The sequence below is a fragment of the Trachemys scripta genome, chromosome 4, assembly GCF_013100865.1.
Source record: "Trachemys scripta elegans isolate TJP31775 chromosome 4, CAS_Tse_1.0, whole genome shotgun sequence".
Taxonomy (NCBI): Eukaryota; Metazoa; Chordata; order Testudines; family Emydidae; genus Trachemys; species Trachemys scripta.
Genome location: NC_048301.1, coordinates 16,583,003 through 16,599,305, shown reverse-complemented (window position 1 = coordinate 16,599,305; position 16,303 = coordinate 16,583,003). Strand labels below are relative to the sequence as shown.

The window sequence follows — 16,303 nt, the reverse complement described above, 5'->3', positions numbered from 1 at the left end:
ATGGGAACACCACACGTATCTGAAGAATTTGGCTTTGAACATAGGTAGAAAAATAGTTATGTGCTCATACGGTTTAAATGTAAAGTCTAATTTTACTATCAACTAAACTGCATAAAGTTTCACTAACCATCTTCATAGACTAAATAACAAAAATAATGCAGTGTTGCAGCTGGATAGTTAAAAACTCCACAAAAAGTCAGTAAACTCAGCCATACTGCAAATGCTGTATGTTTATGGCATACACTTAAAGACCAACAATAATATTAAGCTCATAAAAATAGCAACCACTACACAAGGCCAAATTAACATTCTATTTTAATTCTAATTTTTATATTTCTTGACTCTTTTCAATTTTTAACTATGCAGCTTTAACAATGAACTAACAAACTCTTTTCTTTGTTTGTTTTAAAATTTTAATTTCCAAGATTTACCAGAAATATAACCCAGAGCTATTTCGGGGCTTACAAGCAGAGCCTGTTATGTTCCTTGATCTATGGAGTGCAGATGCAGCCCTGCAGAACTTAGGAACTCCACAAGAGAGGGCTGCAGCCTGGGCAAGTCCCCTGTGAGTACTTCCATCACTCTGTGCAACACATCTCTTCTGAAATGAGCACTTCACAACTCTATGAAGTCATCTACTAAATATTCCCAGTATCATTCAAACTCTCAGCTTTATTAAATCAAAACCTTCCTCTCTTCCCAGGTTCAGGGTTAGTCTGTGATGGTTAGCTACGAATGCTAGGTAAAGGGAAGTGTGTGGAGATGCAGCGTCCCAGAAGCATTTAGGAATTGTACTGCAGGCAAAAATCTTTCCTCAGGCCACTCCCTGCATGCAATCAGATGCACATTTTGCACATGCTGTTGGGATGGGCCAGAATACCCCAAGACACCTGCCCTTACTCCACAGACAGCCATGCCTCTAATTCTTCCCTCCAACCTTTTCAGCATCATGCTCCCCAAGGAGCAACAGGAGCAAGCAGTCTATGCATTCTGGGGCTATTGAGAGTGGCCCAGCATGGCAACCCAAGGGGGACAAAAATGGGGGTGGGAGCAAGCAGTGTTTCTTGCCTATCTCTCCACCCATGTGTGGTCAAAGAAGGACCACGTACAGTCTACACAGTTTCAGCCAAAACATTCATTTTTCAAAATTAATGAGTTAGTGAAAAGAGGGGGTTATAATGGAGGCTTTCTTGTAGCTTTAACTACAGAGTAGCTGTTGCTTGATGGGACCACTATAGTTAACACATGGCCAGCACTGTACTTTTATGAAAGAAAACACTCTACTAAAAACTAGGAAAAAAAGCTATATTTTAATATCCTCTCTCTGCAGATACAGAATAAAACTTGTGAAGAATACAGAATGTACCAAATCAAGTGTTCATAACCCAGGGCTTTTACTAACGAGACTGGGAGACTTAATATACAAAATTAATGAGCTTTCCATTAAAGTTAGACCATGAAACCCAAAAGCAGTGTAGGTCAATGTTCCATTGCAATTCACGTCTGCAACAGCTGAGGATTTAATAGTTTTGACTGCACAGAAATCTTTAATCAAAATCTATAAATGAAAGACTTCTGTTCTTATATTCTCCCATCGGCCAGTTTTACAGACAAGTGAACAGATCTTCACACACTGTAATCTACTAAAATGCTTACGATGAATAAACTCAGCAGAGACATGTTTTCCAGTCTAGACCACTCTAGCTGCATCCGACCCCTCAAAAAGATCAGCTCACTTTCAAAACCACCCCACCACAGGGATAAATATACTGCCCTCTTTCCACAATTTTCCAGTCTGATCATCATACAAAAATCAATGTGGATCTAACACAATGTGAAGGATTCAGCATTTTCATAGCTGCCAACAATATACTCTGCAGTACTTCAAGCAAGCATTTGTTGCTGTCATAAAGATAGGACATACAGGAAGACATGCGCTGCCAGGAAGAATCACCCACTAAGTCTGATGCAAGATTGCCACCTTGAGGAATCCAGGAGATAAGCATAAAGGGAAAATTATTCATAAGTTTCTAAAACTTGCATTTTTTACTTATGTCCCAGACAGATACCTCGATACCATAAGAATAAATAGAGTCTTTGCTCTCTCCTTCTATCACCACCATTATATCTCTGGATGAATTTGGTACTCAGGAAAGTGAAAAACTAACAGATCTGGCTAAAGCCAGGCAAAATATGGGCATGTGTTGTTCAAACTGCCCAATAAGGGTCTGCCAATCCAGTAGGGTTGCCAACTTTCTAATAGCACAAAACCAAAAACCCCTTCCCCGAGGCCACGCCCCCGCTCACTCCTTCCTCCCTCCCGCCATGGCTCGCTCTCCCCCACCCTCACTCACTTTCACCAAGCTGGGGCAGGGGACTTGGGTGCAGGAGGGGAGTATGGGCTCTGAGTTGGGGGTGCAGGCTCTGGGTGGAGCCAGAAATAAGGGGTTTGGGGTGCAGGAGGGGGCTCCAGACTGGGGCCAAGGGGTTCAGAGTGGGGGACGGGGTGTGGACTCCGGTTGAAGGTGCAGGCTCTGGGGTGAAGGGAGGGAAGCTCCAAGCTGGGGCAGGGGGTTGGGGTGGGAGTGTGGGCTCCAGGAGGGAGTTTGGGTGTGGGAGGGGACTACAGGCTTGGGCAGGGGGTTGCAGTGCAGAAGGCAGCTCAGGACAGGGGCAGAAAGTTGAGGTGCAGGGTCCCAGCGGTACTTACCGTGCTATACGTTCCCAAGAAGCGGCCGCTAGGTCCCTTCAGACCCTAGGCGCATGGGCAGCCACGAAGGCTCTGCGTGCTACCCTCGTGCCCACAAGTGCCCTGCAGCTCCCATTGATCATGGTTCCCAGCCAATGGGAGCTGCAGAATCGACACTTGGGCGGGGGCAGCGTGCGGAGCCTCCCTGGCCGCCGATGCGCCTAGGATCCACAAGGATCTGGCGGCTGCTTCTGGAAACCACATGGAGCTAGGGCAGGCAGGGAGCCTGCCATAGCCCCAGACCCGCGCTGCGCTGTTGACCAGACTTTTAACAGCCCAGTCAGCAGTACTGACTGGGGCTGCCGGGGTCCCTTTTTGACCGGGTGTTCTGGTCGAAAACCGGACACCTTGCAACTCTACAATCCAATACACTCCTAACCCACATCTCCCTCTGTTTTGGAACCTTAACTGTGGCCTCACCGCTTTTATGGCTCAAAGTTAATATTACATGGTGTCAGTCTGTGTACTAGCCTTTCACCTCTGGGGACCCGGATCACAAAGAACAGCAATTTTGGTAGTACTATCCTTGTACACCGTTTTGCACATCAGGTAAAATAAAAATAAAAAAGCTGTAGAATCGACTCAAGAGTGAGAGGTCAGGATTGAGGTGCATTGGGAGATGGGAAAACTTGTGAACAATTAATGGCTTAAATTAATAACACTGATTCTTGACTTCTATAAACATAGTAACACAACACAAACCTTTAGCAACACTGGTGGGGTACTTTGCCATGGACAAAAATAAAGTTAATATCAATACAAAACATTTTATTCTGCCAATTATCATAACTGTCTCCATAGCGAGCAATGTACTTCTGCATTTTGCCTACTTATCATGGTGGATAAAAATCGTGATTTTTTTTAAGAAAAATAATTTAAATAAAACTGCTCGATAATTTAAAGCAGATTTATTAATTTGCATATTGCTAGTTCTTTACTTTCCTCCCCATTTTCTAGTCTTAAATTGCTAACATGGATTTTTTATGTATTTCTTTAATTAGTTTTCTAGTTAGAATTTCAGATTTTACACACAGACTACTTCTACTAAGAAGTTTCATACTTAAAATTATTTTCTATCCCAAAATAAAAGACAAAGTCCAAGGCATAATTAACATATTTACTGTTACATGCATCTGACGAAGTGGGTATTCACCCACAAAAGCTTATGTTCCAATACGTCTGTTAGTCTATAAGGTGCCACAGGACTTTTTGTTGATATTTACTGTGTGAACACTCCAAATTCAAAAACAAAATATTTATAAACAAATAGCCAAAACTACACTTGCAACCAACCTCACCTTCCAATATATTGAACTTTCACAAGCCAAGAAAGCTGAAATGCTTTGACCAGGCTATATTTCTTCAATCAGGTTTTGCAGGGGACTTGTGTTCCTAAGCCGCCTAAATACCTATTTATGAGGTTAGGAACCGACTTTCAAGGCTCCAATTTTTGGAAAAAAAAAAACTGCATAAAAAGTTCACAACTTTGTTAATCTATTGAAAGTCTAAATAACTTCACATTGTTTAACACTAAATCAGTTTCATTTTGATTATGTCACTAAATTTTTAATAAAAAACAATTTTAGTTCCCGATGCTGCAGGCACTTCTGCACGTTATAGTCCTACTGAAGTCAATAGAACAACTCATAGCTTCCAAGGCCAGAAGGGACCATGGGATCATCTAGTATGACCTCCTCTGTATAACACAGACCATAGAAATAATTCCCCCAAATAATTCCTATTTAAACTAAGCACATCTTTTAGAAAAACATCCAGTTCTGATTTAAAAATTGCCAGTGATAGGGAATCCACCATGACCCTTGGAAAATTGTTAATTACCCCCACTGTTAAAAATGTATGCATTTCCAGTGTGAATTTGTCTAGCTTCATCTTCCAGCCATTAGAGCTTGTTATGCCTCTCTCTGCAAGACTGACGAGAGACCTTTATCAAATATCTGATCCTCACTGACTGGTCAAGTCACCCCTTAACCTTCTTTCTGTTAAACTAAATAGATATCGCTTCTTGAATCTCTCACTGTAAGACTCTTCTCTGAACCCTCTCCATTTTATCAACATCTTTCTTGAATTGTGGGCACCAGAACTGAACACAGTATTCCAGCAGTGACTGCACCAGTGCCAAATACAAAGATAAAATAACTTTTCTACTCCTACTCGAGATTCCCGTTTATGCATCCAAGGATCACATTAGGCTCTTTGGCCACACAGTTGCACTGGGAGCTCATGTTCATCTGATTATCCTGGGAAGAAGTGACTCTGAAAAAGATTTGGAGGGTTGTGGTAGATAGAGCCCCCCATCCTATAAGTACGGTCTACATTCTTTGTTCCTAATGTATGTACATTTGCTTATATTAAAACACAGATCTTGTTTGCGTATGCCCAACCTACAAAGCAATCCAGATTGCTCTGTAGCAGTGACCTGTCCTCGTCATTATTTACTACTCCACCAATTTTTGGTCATCTGCAAACTCACAATGGTTTTATGTTTTCTTCCATATCATTAATAAAACGTTAAATAGAGTAGGGTCCAGAACCAATCATTCCAGGACCCAACTAGAAATACCTTATTCAATTTTATTCAATTTTTTTTTATTCAAAATGTTGTGTGACAGTAAATCAAACAGCTCACAGAAGGTGCGGTATATTTAGAATACACTTACCTTTCTCAAAGTTATAAACTCACCATTCGTGTGAATAAAGTTACACACTTGCAGGATCAGAGCCTTAATTTTTCAATATATTCCCCCTATAAGCACTTGTGTAAAATACAAATAAGATGCCCTATCACTAGTGACCTTTTTAAAAAAAAAATGTATTCATAATTTAGTTTTAGTACTTGTAATCTAAAATTGCCATTGCACAAATTTTCATATTAGCTTTATAAATCTTCAACCTGATTTAAATGATTTTTAATCATGATTTAAATCGCTCTACCCTGTTAAACAATATAGATGTATCACATTATCAATATGTATTATTGATATCGCACATATTAATATGCATTAAGAACACAACATCTAAATGACATTATATTGTATGTGTATATATTTGTAGAAGTGACATGGCCTGTATTGGCCTACGTGTTTCTATAATCCTGTTAGTCAATGCTGAGTATCCCATAACACTTTGCAAAGCTGAAGTCAGTCAGCCTTGCCATTAGGAAACAGGAACCTTGTCAAAGACAAAATACATTAATGTTCTGTGGTAGCAAAGGAGGTAGCTGCACAGACCAGTACCTGGAATGCTAGTATCTGAAACAAAGATAAGGGAGGTACTGAACAATTAAGAACAGGTACGAACTAGTGGGCGGGATTATAGTGACATGTAAAGAGTTTTGTAACTTGTAAAATCATCCTATAAATACAATGGGTTCCCCCAAATATGATAGACAATGTGTCGCCCCTATGATGAAGTGTCACCATTTCATTGTGATTATGGATAATAATGCAGGTGGCGTCCATCTCCTCTAAAAGCATCCACTGCCACAACCCCATCCACAACAGCCTTTAATAGCCCCAAACACAGAAGGGATTTGTTAAAAATTAGGGATACTCTCTGACATTGTGTCCTGATGACTGTGAACAGACAAAGGTAACAAAACAGGTTTCTTCTATATAAAGGGAAAAGAGAATATGGTGGCAGATGTCCTGTTCAGGAGAAAGGGCTCTGACCTGCTGCCTCTGCGTCAGCCAGTGGCTCACCCTCCAGCAGCTTTATAAGGGGGAGATGTTACCCTAAAACGGTGCCAGAGAGCAAGGGGCTCCTTGGACCAGGTAATGAATTTCAGCTGGCCGGACCAATTCAGTGTACCCCAACTCACTATGGTTATAATCAGTATCTCAGGGGTAGGCATCCTATGACACGCATACTGCCTTCAGCACGCAAGCTGATTTTCAGTGGCACTCAGACTGCCCGGGTCCTGGCCACCGCTCTGGGGGGCTCTGCATTTTAATTTAATTTTAAATGAAGCTTCTTAAGCATTTTAAAAACCTTATTTACTTTACATACAACAATACTTTAGTTATATATATTATAGACATAGAAAGAGGCCTTCTAAAAACATTAAAATGTATTACTGGCACACGAAACCTTAAATCAGAGTGAATAAACCAAGACTCAGCACACCATTTCTGAAAGGTTGCCGACCCCTACAGTATCTAAACAATGTCATGTAACATCATTGGAAAACTAATAATTCACTAATCGTTAACATTCTTGTGTGATATGTGTACTAAGAGTTATGGATATATGCTGGAATGATGACTAAAATATGTTTAAGCCAGGCACATTGGGGGAGTTGGTAAAAGGGTCTGCCCTAGACAAAGGAACATGTATTTGCTTCTCTGACCAACCCAGTTGTTAGGCAGAGAAAATGAAGGTCCACTTACATATTAGGTGAACAAACTATCAAGCTAACAAACAGGAGGAGACAGCTTCCAGCAAGGAAGAGAGACTTTTTCTGGCATGAAGACAGAGGGGCTGAACTTCAAGTGATAAGCAATTGAATCAACTGAATGTATACAATATTACTGTATTATAAGTTTATTGAGTGAGATATTTTATAAAAGCCTATGACACACTGGTGATTAATATTATCATAAAATCAATGTATTAACACTATAGAAGGAATTATGGATACTCATTAATATTACACTTTGTGGTCTGTGTCCATACAAAGGAAGAACAGGTCTCTTCCAAACAGAAGGGAATGTCACAACTATTTACCCGTCTTCTATGTAAATTAAGCACGGTGGAATCAAAGCAATGGAAGCCCCATTTACGTACAGGTGGACGGGAAGACCACAGGAAGGGAAAAACAGCATGAGGTCATCCTGTCTCTTGAAACAAAGTAATTGAACTTTGAAACATATAAGTGAAGACAGAAACCATCTTTGGAATCCATTGCTAGATAGACACAAGGGAAGGAAACTCCTACAGGCCAAGAAAGATGGCTCCTTCAATTAAGGGGGAACTGAAGTCTCTGGAAACTGAATATAGGTGAGAAACCTGCTCAGGCAAAGACCTTTCACCTAGGAAGACAAGGGAAAATCAGCCCCTTGTGCTTTTGGGGAAGGTCTTGGCTGAGAGAAAGTCAGCTATGGCTGAAAAGAAGAAAGATTGGTAAGAAAATCTACCTTGAACAAAGATGGTAGCCTCTTAAGATTCAGCCAGTAGAAAGCATATTTTGTTTTGTTTTACTTGTAACTCTTTCTATCTTCATTCCTTATACTTGAGCTCACTTAATCCTATGTATATTTTGTTCACAAATTTGTTTTGTTTTTACTATAAGCCAAACTCAGTGCCGTGTTTGGACGGAAGGGTGTATTTCCGCCAGTTAAGTTAATAAGCTGCAATGTGCTTTTGTCCCCTAAAGGAGCAATAAACCTTATTATTTCTCTAAGTAGTTCAGGTGTGGGCTGGACACTTCAGGGCACGCAGTTTTGGGGAAATTCAGGACTGGAAGTACGTTCCTGGCTGTAATCGAGGTGGAAGCCAGAGTGGGGCTGCAGACAGGCTGCTGGAGTCAGAGCCGCTTAAGCAGGGCTGTCTAGCACACAGACACTCAGGACCTGCATGCGAGCGACAGCAGCAAAGCATTGTAAAGCACTCAGGGTTGCAGGGCAAGTGGTGACACAACCCCTTACTGGTCTTGATTTCATCCAGAATGCCATGACACACCCCAAAGCCTCCTGGCTGCTATGACGCAAGGATTCTCTGCTACTGTACACCTTTCTGAGTCTTCTGGCAGCTGTGATGGGTGTGTATCTCCATTACTCTACCCCAGTATTTTTGAACCCTTCTCCTGTGATTCTCTCTAGCACCTGTCTCTGCTGAGGTTCACACATGCTTCCCAAACTGCTGCAGAATGAAAATGTCTTGATTCTTGTTAGTTTCAGTACCAGTCACAGAAACTGAAAAGAAGCAGTGATAACAGTCACTTAATTTTCACTCTGCTGCACCCTATAAAGCAGCATTGTACTGGTTTAACCATATTTTCCACTTGGAAGGTTATTTCTGTAACCATTAGGGCTAAAAATTTACTATTCTTTAAAATGAAAACTTAGATTATTCAGAAGATAACAGTCACTTGCTCAGTAAATTTCCTACTCACCCAAGTGAGTTAATTTTGTCAAGCCCAGATAAAACTTTTACAGAACTAGGAAAAGGGTTGGCTCTCTTTGGGGAATCAGAGGGAAAGAATATAAACTAATAAAAATGAGCATCTTTCTATAAATCATTGAGTAAAATCTTCAGTAACTGTGCAAAATTAGACAAGGCTTCTGTAAAGTTCAAAGTATCAAATTATATTTAGGTTTTCACTACAGAGCTAACCGCAAACTTCCTGATCATCTTTTCTAAACACCAAAGTAGAGCACTTAACCTTCCTTTCTCCTACCAAACTGGATTACAGCATATCCAGTGAACTTTCTAAAGTCCGTGGTAAATTTCCAGCCTCCTTTCACATGGTTCACTCCCTGATAGTACTCTGTACAGACTGCGGTCATGCTGCTGCTTCTCGTTCTCTCAATACAGAACAAGTATTTCAAATGAGGTTTAACTGGTGGGTGGGTGAGAATGTGGGCAAGACAAAGAGTAAAAGATCCCCTTGCTCTTGCTTGCAAATAGAGAGAATTTTAAAATGCCCTTCTAGGATCCAAGACAATACACAAACTTAGTATTGTTTGTTTTACTGTCCTCTCATGCCTTGTTTTCTCAGTTATGTTTTCAAACCTGCTTATGCTGACTCTTTAGCTTAACAGTACTCTTCTTAGCTGAAATTCTTTTCTTTTCCTTTGGTTAGTAACTAAACTAAAGCTTCACATCACAGCTTCTTTTTTAACTAAAAAAACTGTACACACAATGGACCAAAATCTCACCCAAATATAAAATCCTTCAAATGTAGTCAGGGTTGCTACATATTTTTTCTCAAAAGAAATTAATTTTATTATGACCCTGTGTCTGTGTTAGGACATCTAAAATAATTCAGAATTCTAATTGTTCTGAAAACAACTGAATTGAGAAGAGAGGCAACTTTAGCGGTCATCTTAACTCCCGCTTAAGATCCGTGAACTGCAAACACAGAAAAAGATCAAGGTTCAGAAATAGGTAGGTGAACAATTTGGGTAAGACCAATTGGGTAAGCCCATTGAGAACAGAGATGGATTACAGAAAGAGGATCAATAAAAGGAAGAGACCACCTAGTCTTGTTCTCTTTGCAAGAAGAACGTGGTCTGGGAGCCCAGCTACAGAAGGGTCAGTCTCCTAGCAACATAATGGACACAGCTGATCCTGGAAGGAGCTGCCTGACTGATTGCACTTCCTGATTGGTGGAGGGGAGGAGCTAGCTACCACTTGACCTAGCAGTAACCAGAGCTCATTGGCTGCTCACTGTGTTCCATGCCTGCAGCAGTGCTTGGTCCTACTTCCTGTGCCTGCCCAGCCTGTTCCTGATGCCTCTGGCTCTGACCACATCTTTGGCACACATATGGGCTCTGGCATTGTCTTTTGATTCATGGCTTTGACCCTCAGCTCTGCTCCTGACCAGGGCCCTGGGAGTCCCGTGGTCCTGATTCTTGACTCTAGCTTGGCTCTGCTCTAACCTCCAACCTGGCCATCTCCATGGTTTCAACCATTAGGCATGACTGCCCACATCCCAGTTACTAACACTCTGAACTATCAGAGCTCAGCTATCTTTTTCCCTTAGTTTCATATTTATTTTTTCTGTCAAACTCAAGGGTTGTACTTATGAAAGCGGACAGTTTCTCCCAGCAACTACCACAAGACTATGGGATTCCCTTCCAGATGTAATAGGAAATGCAAAGTCTCACTTCTCTCTTGCACACCCCATGTGAACGCAACGACAAGAAGCTACAGAGACCACAGTCTACCTTTGGTTAGTTGATGAAAGACTGAAATGGCTGCCAAGTGTACCTGGATGGAGTTAATCTTTAAATTACACTCAGTTAGATAAAGAAGGTACTCAAGTAATTTTTATGCAGGACAAGTAATAGGGTCTTCTTGGACCCTATCGCATGACATGACAATCACTCAGAGTTGTATATCTTTCTGGAAAATGGCTTCCGGGATGTCAGGAGAACATGACTGTGATTAATCTCTGAGCAAAAGTATTGCCAAGCTTAAAATGAACAAAGGTATTGTCAGTTTTAAGCCTCACACTTCCGCTCTGCAAAGGTAAAAAGGACACGCTTTGCAGAGGTGAAGGAGGGCAAGCTTTGCAGAAGTAAGCTAAGACTTGTGGTCAAAACGCACTGCAACTCCTATAAAAGGAAATAAGTTGTGCCCCCAGGCACAGCTTGTCTAACCCACAATTAAAACAATTGGCTACAATAAGTAAGTATAAATTATATGGTTAAAGCAACACAAGGAGATAAGCAAGCATAAATTATACAGCCAAGGCGACAACGCTAACCACAATAAAGATTTGGCTGACCCTAATTGGTCGGTCTGTTTTAAGACATGGCGGACAGATCAGATAAAAAGTACGAAGGCACGGGACTGTGTGTATGTTTCGGTCATAAGAGAAACCTGACCCACACCCCCTGAACCGAAAGGACGTGCACTTCACGACCATCTGTACCTGGCCAGTGCAGAAAACGGCCAACTGAAGGGTAACATATTTTAGGGCAAATGCAGGGTAAGGTCATGGAGTAAAGAAGTCTGGTTGCTCGGGCAGAACTGATCTCAAGTTCTATCGATACTACTGAGTTAAGAATAGTAGTAAATAGTTATTGAATAATAACTTTACATGTACTTGTGCTTCGGTATAACTTGCCATTTATATTAATCCTTATTCAGTGCTGGTCTTTAATCTTGCTTTTCTTATTTTATCTATATTGCCTTTATAGTCGAAAGTCATTAAAAACCTTTTTTGAGGAATAATCAGTAGTTTTAATTTTTCTTATAAGGGCACCACTCAACCTCATTACATTTGTGTTGGGTGGTGGGAAGTAGTAATCACCCAGGGCCCAATTAGGGTTCTGACGTACGCCTCCCTCTTCCTTTATCTCCGCAATGACCTATCTGCTCAGAGACACCAGGTCAGGCAACTTGTCCAAGACAGGACTCCCTGGCTCTAGATGTGCTCTGAGACCAGAGACTCTCAGCCTGATGAGATTAACCTTGGCCATTTGCAACAGAATGGAGAACCGCAATTATGTGTCAGCAAGCAGCTATTAGGACCATCTAATCTTCCTTTTTCCAGAGCCTTGCCAAGATCTTTGCTACCAAAAGGACCGGAAGAAAGGGACATGACATAGCCTCATTTTCAATTGAATGGAAAGGCATCCCTAGCAGTCTTTTCTCAGTACCAGGAATAGAAGACGAGTAGCTGCTTGTCAGATGAGTGGTGAAAATATCCACCTCTAGTATCTTCCACTGTAGGAAGAGCTAATCTGTGATTCCCTGATCCAGAGATCACTCAAAAGAATCTATTATGGATTAATTTAGTCTGCAATCTTATTCTCCTCTTCTACCAAGTCCATGGCAACTAAAAATATTATCACTATTGCTATTGGACAGACCTCACGTCCATCCCACAAGGCTTCCCAACAGAGGAAGTATGACCTGGTGCCTCCCTGCTTATTTTATAAACAGTGGCCTCTTTGTTTGTTTGTTTGAACTACCTTTGGGGAAGATTTGGTAGACCACATTACAGCATGTTGCAGATGCAAACTGGTAAAACCCATCATCCATCTGCATCTCTGCACTGCAGCTCAAAATGATGGGGCACAGTACCAAAGGTCTAGCTAGTCTTCTCTCTGATCACAATTGCCTCCACCAACAAGCTCTTGTTGGGACTTAGCCAGTGGCAACCTCAGTGGAAGATGTATTTTTTTTTCTTGATCACCTTCAAGACAAGGACAGTTGCATGAAGGGTCTGCCATATTTCCCTCAGCTCCCCCAAAATAGGGTGCAAGAATACAGCAACTTTAATACCCAGGAGGTCCTGACATGGGCACCTTGCAATTTGACTCCACTGGATTCCAGGACCGGTTTAAGATTGGTTGAAGCTATTGAACAGCCTCTGTAGAAAAGTGGGGAAAGTAGGGCCCTTCTCTGCAGAATCACTGCCTTGGTGCTTCTTTCTAGTAGAAAAATACTTTAGCCTCAGAAAAGTCCTACAACTCACTCAAATCCAACTAATAGTCTACCAGCCTCATTCTCAGCATGCCCACAATCAAGTGTTTGAAACTGTATAAACCAAGCATTCTCACAAAAAAATTTTGGTGGCCTCAGAGTGCAGCCACCAACTCTTGCTGGTGCCCATTCTGACAATTTTTTCTAAAATACCTAATTAACTTTAGGAAAAACAAATAAACACATACAGGTCCAAATCATCATAATTTATTTATGTCTGGGGGTTATTTCAGACTCAATAATAAAAATAATGGACAGTTGTCTCTATTCTTTACTGGACCTAAACAGAATAGAAACACAAATGAGTTCTCCTCAACGGAACTCAACTACCTTTGAAACACCAAATTTCCTAACCCTATGCAAATCTAAGCACCACAAAACCAGCTTCCTGATGAACCAGAGCTCTCTGACTTCAAGCACCAAGTCCCTGAATGCATCATGGAGCTGATGTGTGGCACAGCTCTCGGCTTCACCGGCCAGATCTATACTGACACACTGGCACCAAGTCAGAGGGATCAGCATTTGTAGCAGACACAGGCTTTTGCTTTAAGGGTTTACCCTTGGAAGCATTCTGCACCAATCTCATGCCAGACTTAGGCCAGATCTACATTATAAACTTACACTGGTATAACTACATCGCTCAGGGGGTGAAAAATCCACAACTCGTAGCAATGCAGTTATACCGACCTAACTGCCAGTGTAGACAGCAATGTCGACGGGAGGGCTTCTCTCGTCAACACAGCTACCACCTTTCGTGGAAGGTGATTAACTATGCCAATAGGCAAGGCTCTCCTGTCAGCACACTAAGGTCTTCACTGAAGCACTGCAGCATTTTAAGTGTAGACTTGCCCTTAAAAGGAGTAAGATTGAGATAACATTTGCAAATGTATCCAGCAGCCCTGCAGATCATGGTCAATTCCAAGGCAGACAATGTAGCAAATACCACCACACAGGTGGCTGGGAACACGTTACCTTGACTCAATGCTCTCTATACTGGTTCCCCACTGAACAGAGTCCAGTTCATGTTTGCTGTGTTGATCTTTAAAGCCCTGAATGGAGTTAGACCTAACTACCTGAGTTCACGGTCCTCTCTCTGTCTGTGACCATGACCTCCCACATGTGCTATACTCCAATGGAAAAAACAAAACTGTTAATCAATAAGGGGTACGATAAATCCTTATCACCAGTGTTATCCACACAAGAGGGAAATATCTGATGTGTTAAGTATGAAGAAAAAGCATCTGATATGACAGGTGTGCCATATGTTCTCTAAATAACATTTGACAGTGCAAGGATTCAGATTCAAAATAAGGGGATCTCATACCTGCCTGAGACAATTTTCATGAGAGGCAGACCAAGACAATGGAACTCAATGCCAGTGAAATAGAAAATGACTAAGGCTATAGCTACACTAAGCACCATACAGCAGCACAGCTGTACCGCTGCAATAGCACTGCTGTAAGGTCTCCTATAAGAACTCTCCCACTGGCATAATTAAACCACCCCCAACAAACATCGGTAACTATGTCAGCAGGAGACACTCTCCTGCTGACAGAGAGCTGTCCACACCAGCGCTTTTGGTGGTGAAACTTATGTTGTCGGGGGTGGGTGGGGGTTTCACAGCCCCGACCAACAAAAGTTTTGCAGATAAAAGTGCTTGTGTAGACAAAGCCTTAGTTTGCTAAATTTGGAGCTTAAATGCAAAACCCACCTCTTCCACGATGCTTCCCCACAATAATACCCCACACTTTCATAAGTACACCTCTACCTCGCTATAACGCTGTCCTCAGGAGCCAAAAAATCTTACCGCGTTATATGTGAAACCACGTTATATCAAACTTGCTTTGATCCGCAGGAATGTGCAGCCCCACTGCCCCGGAGCACTGCTTTACCGCGTTATATCAGAATTCATGTTATACCAGGTCACGTTTTATCGACGTAGAGGTGTATGTAAAGTTTAAAAGGGGTGGGACACACACCTCCTTCCATTTTGTGTGCGTTTAGGAATGCTCTGAGAATGCCTATCAGACAGGTCCTTAAACTGAGGGCTGCGTGCATGCTCACTTTTGGAAACTTTGGGTGCATCTTCACAGCAGAGTTAGCTCAAGTGATCTGCATCATCCGACCTTCAAATGTAAACTAACCGTTGTAGTGAAGACAAACCCTTAGGCACCTAAGAGACTTTAAAACGGGAAATGTAGGAACCTACAGAGTTAGGTGGCAGCCGAGCTGGGGTTTTGAGAAGCTCAGTGGCACTAAAAGTATCAGTTAGGTACCTATGTCCTTTGTGCATCTAGCCCTTAGACCCCAAATCCTGCAACTGAATCCACGTGGACACAGGGGTCTGCCCACATGGCTCCAATTGCAGGATCGGGACCTCTGTTTGCATCACTGCTTGATAAAATATTTGAAAGCCACCCTTCAGTTATATCAAGGGACGGACAACAAAGACTGGAAAAGAGAGATTCACTTGTCTCCAGCTGCTCAAGAGTTCCCCAGCCCAAGTTCTACTCTTGAAAGTAAACGCACCAAACACAAAATCTCACCCAATACAAACCAGACCCGGGGGGGGGGGGAGGTCACAATTCAGACACAATTACTGACCTGTTCACCTGTCAGAAAACCTGTCAGATGCCTCTCGCGCAGGATAACGAGCGAGCTCTCCCCTGCCTGCTGTCCCCGAGCAGTGTGCTGATGGGGGGAGCAGTGCTGGACGACACCCCAGGCCGGTGGGTGAATAGGGAGGGCTGCCCCACCGCTATAGGGAAAGCGTTGCCCGTCCTGGAGCCCCCCGCCATAGAAAGCCTGGGGGCACCCCACCCCGTGCCCCCACACAGCCCCCCCTCCCCCCGCTCACCGTCCAAAGACACGAACTGCCCCACGGCCGAGGAGCCGCCGCCGCTGTTCTCCACGAACTGCACCTCGGAGACGATGATGTTGTCCTCGAGCACCGAGCCGCAGCCCGTACACACCGCGTCCCCCCGCGCCGCGTCCACCTCGATCTCCGAGCCGCCGCACACGGCGCACACCCGCCCGCCCGGCATGGTGCCCCGCGGGAGCCGGGGCTCTGCCCGCGCCGCCTCGCTCGCCGCCGCAACCGTCTCCTCCACCTCCCCGGGCCGGGCGCCGCTCAGCGTCCGGCCCCTTCCGCGGCCGCTGCACCGGTCAGCGCACGGGGCAGGCCTCGCCCGGGCCGGCTGGGGAGGAGCCCAACGCTAGCAGCGCCCGGGCCCGCCTCCTCTCGCGAGAGCTCGCCCGCTGCGCGGCCGTCCCCTGCTCGCGCCCCCCTCCGCCCAGATGGGGGCAGGGATGCCTGTGTATCAGCGCCTGCTCTAGAGTCACCGCCCACAGCCTCCGTCACCAACCACCACCCCCTAC

At 43.3% G+C, this 16,303-nt stretch overlaps 1 protein-coding gene across 2 annotated transcripts in view; it reads right to left on the bottom strand.

The window, feature by feature from the left end:
- Positions 1 to 16,140, bottom strand: part of BRF1 (BRF1 RNA polymerase III transcription initiation factor subunit) — a 230,182-nt gene extending 214,042 nt beyond the window's left edge. For both annotated transcript variants that reach the window (XR_004645421.1, XM_034767834.1), the window contains exon 1: positions 15,783 to 16,140. Coding sequence is in view for 1 of the 2 variants with exons in the window: in XM_034767834.1 (XP_034623725.1) it covers positions 15,783 to 15,969 (187 nt within the window). In the remaining variant the exon portion in view is untranslated. The remainder of the gene's footprint in view (positions 1 to 15,782) is intronic.
- Positions 16,141 to 16,303: the final 163 nt, after the last annotated feature.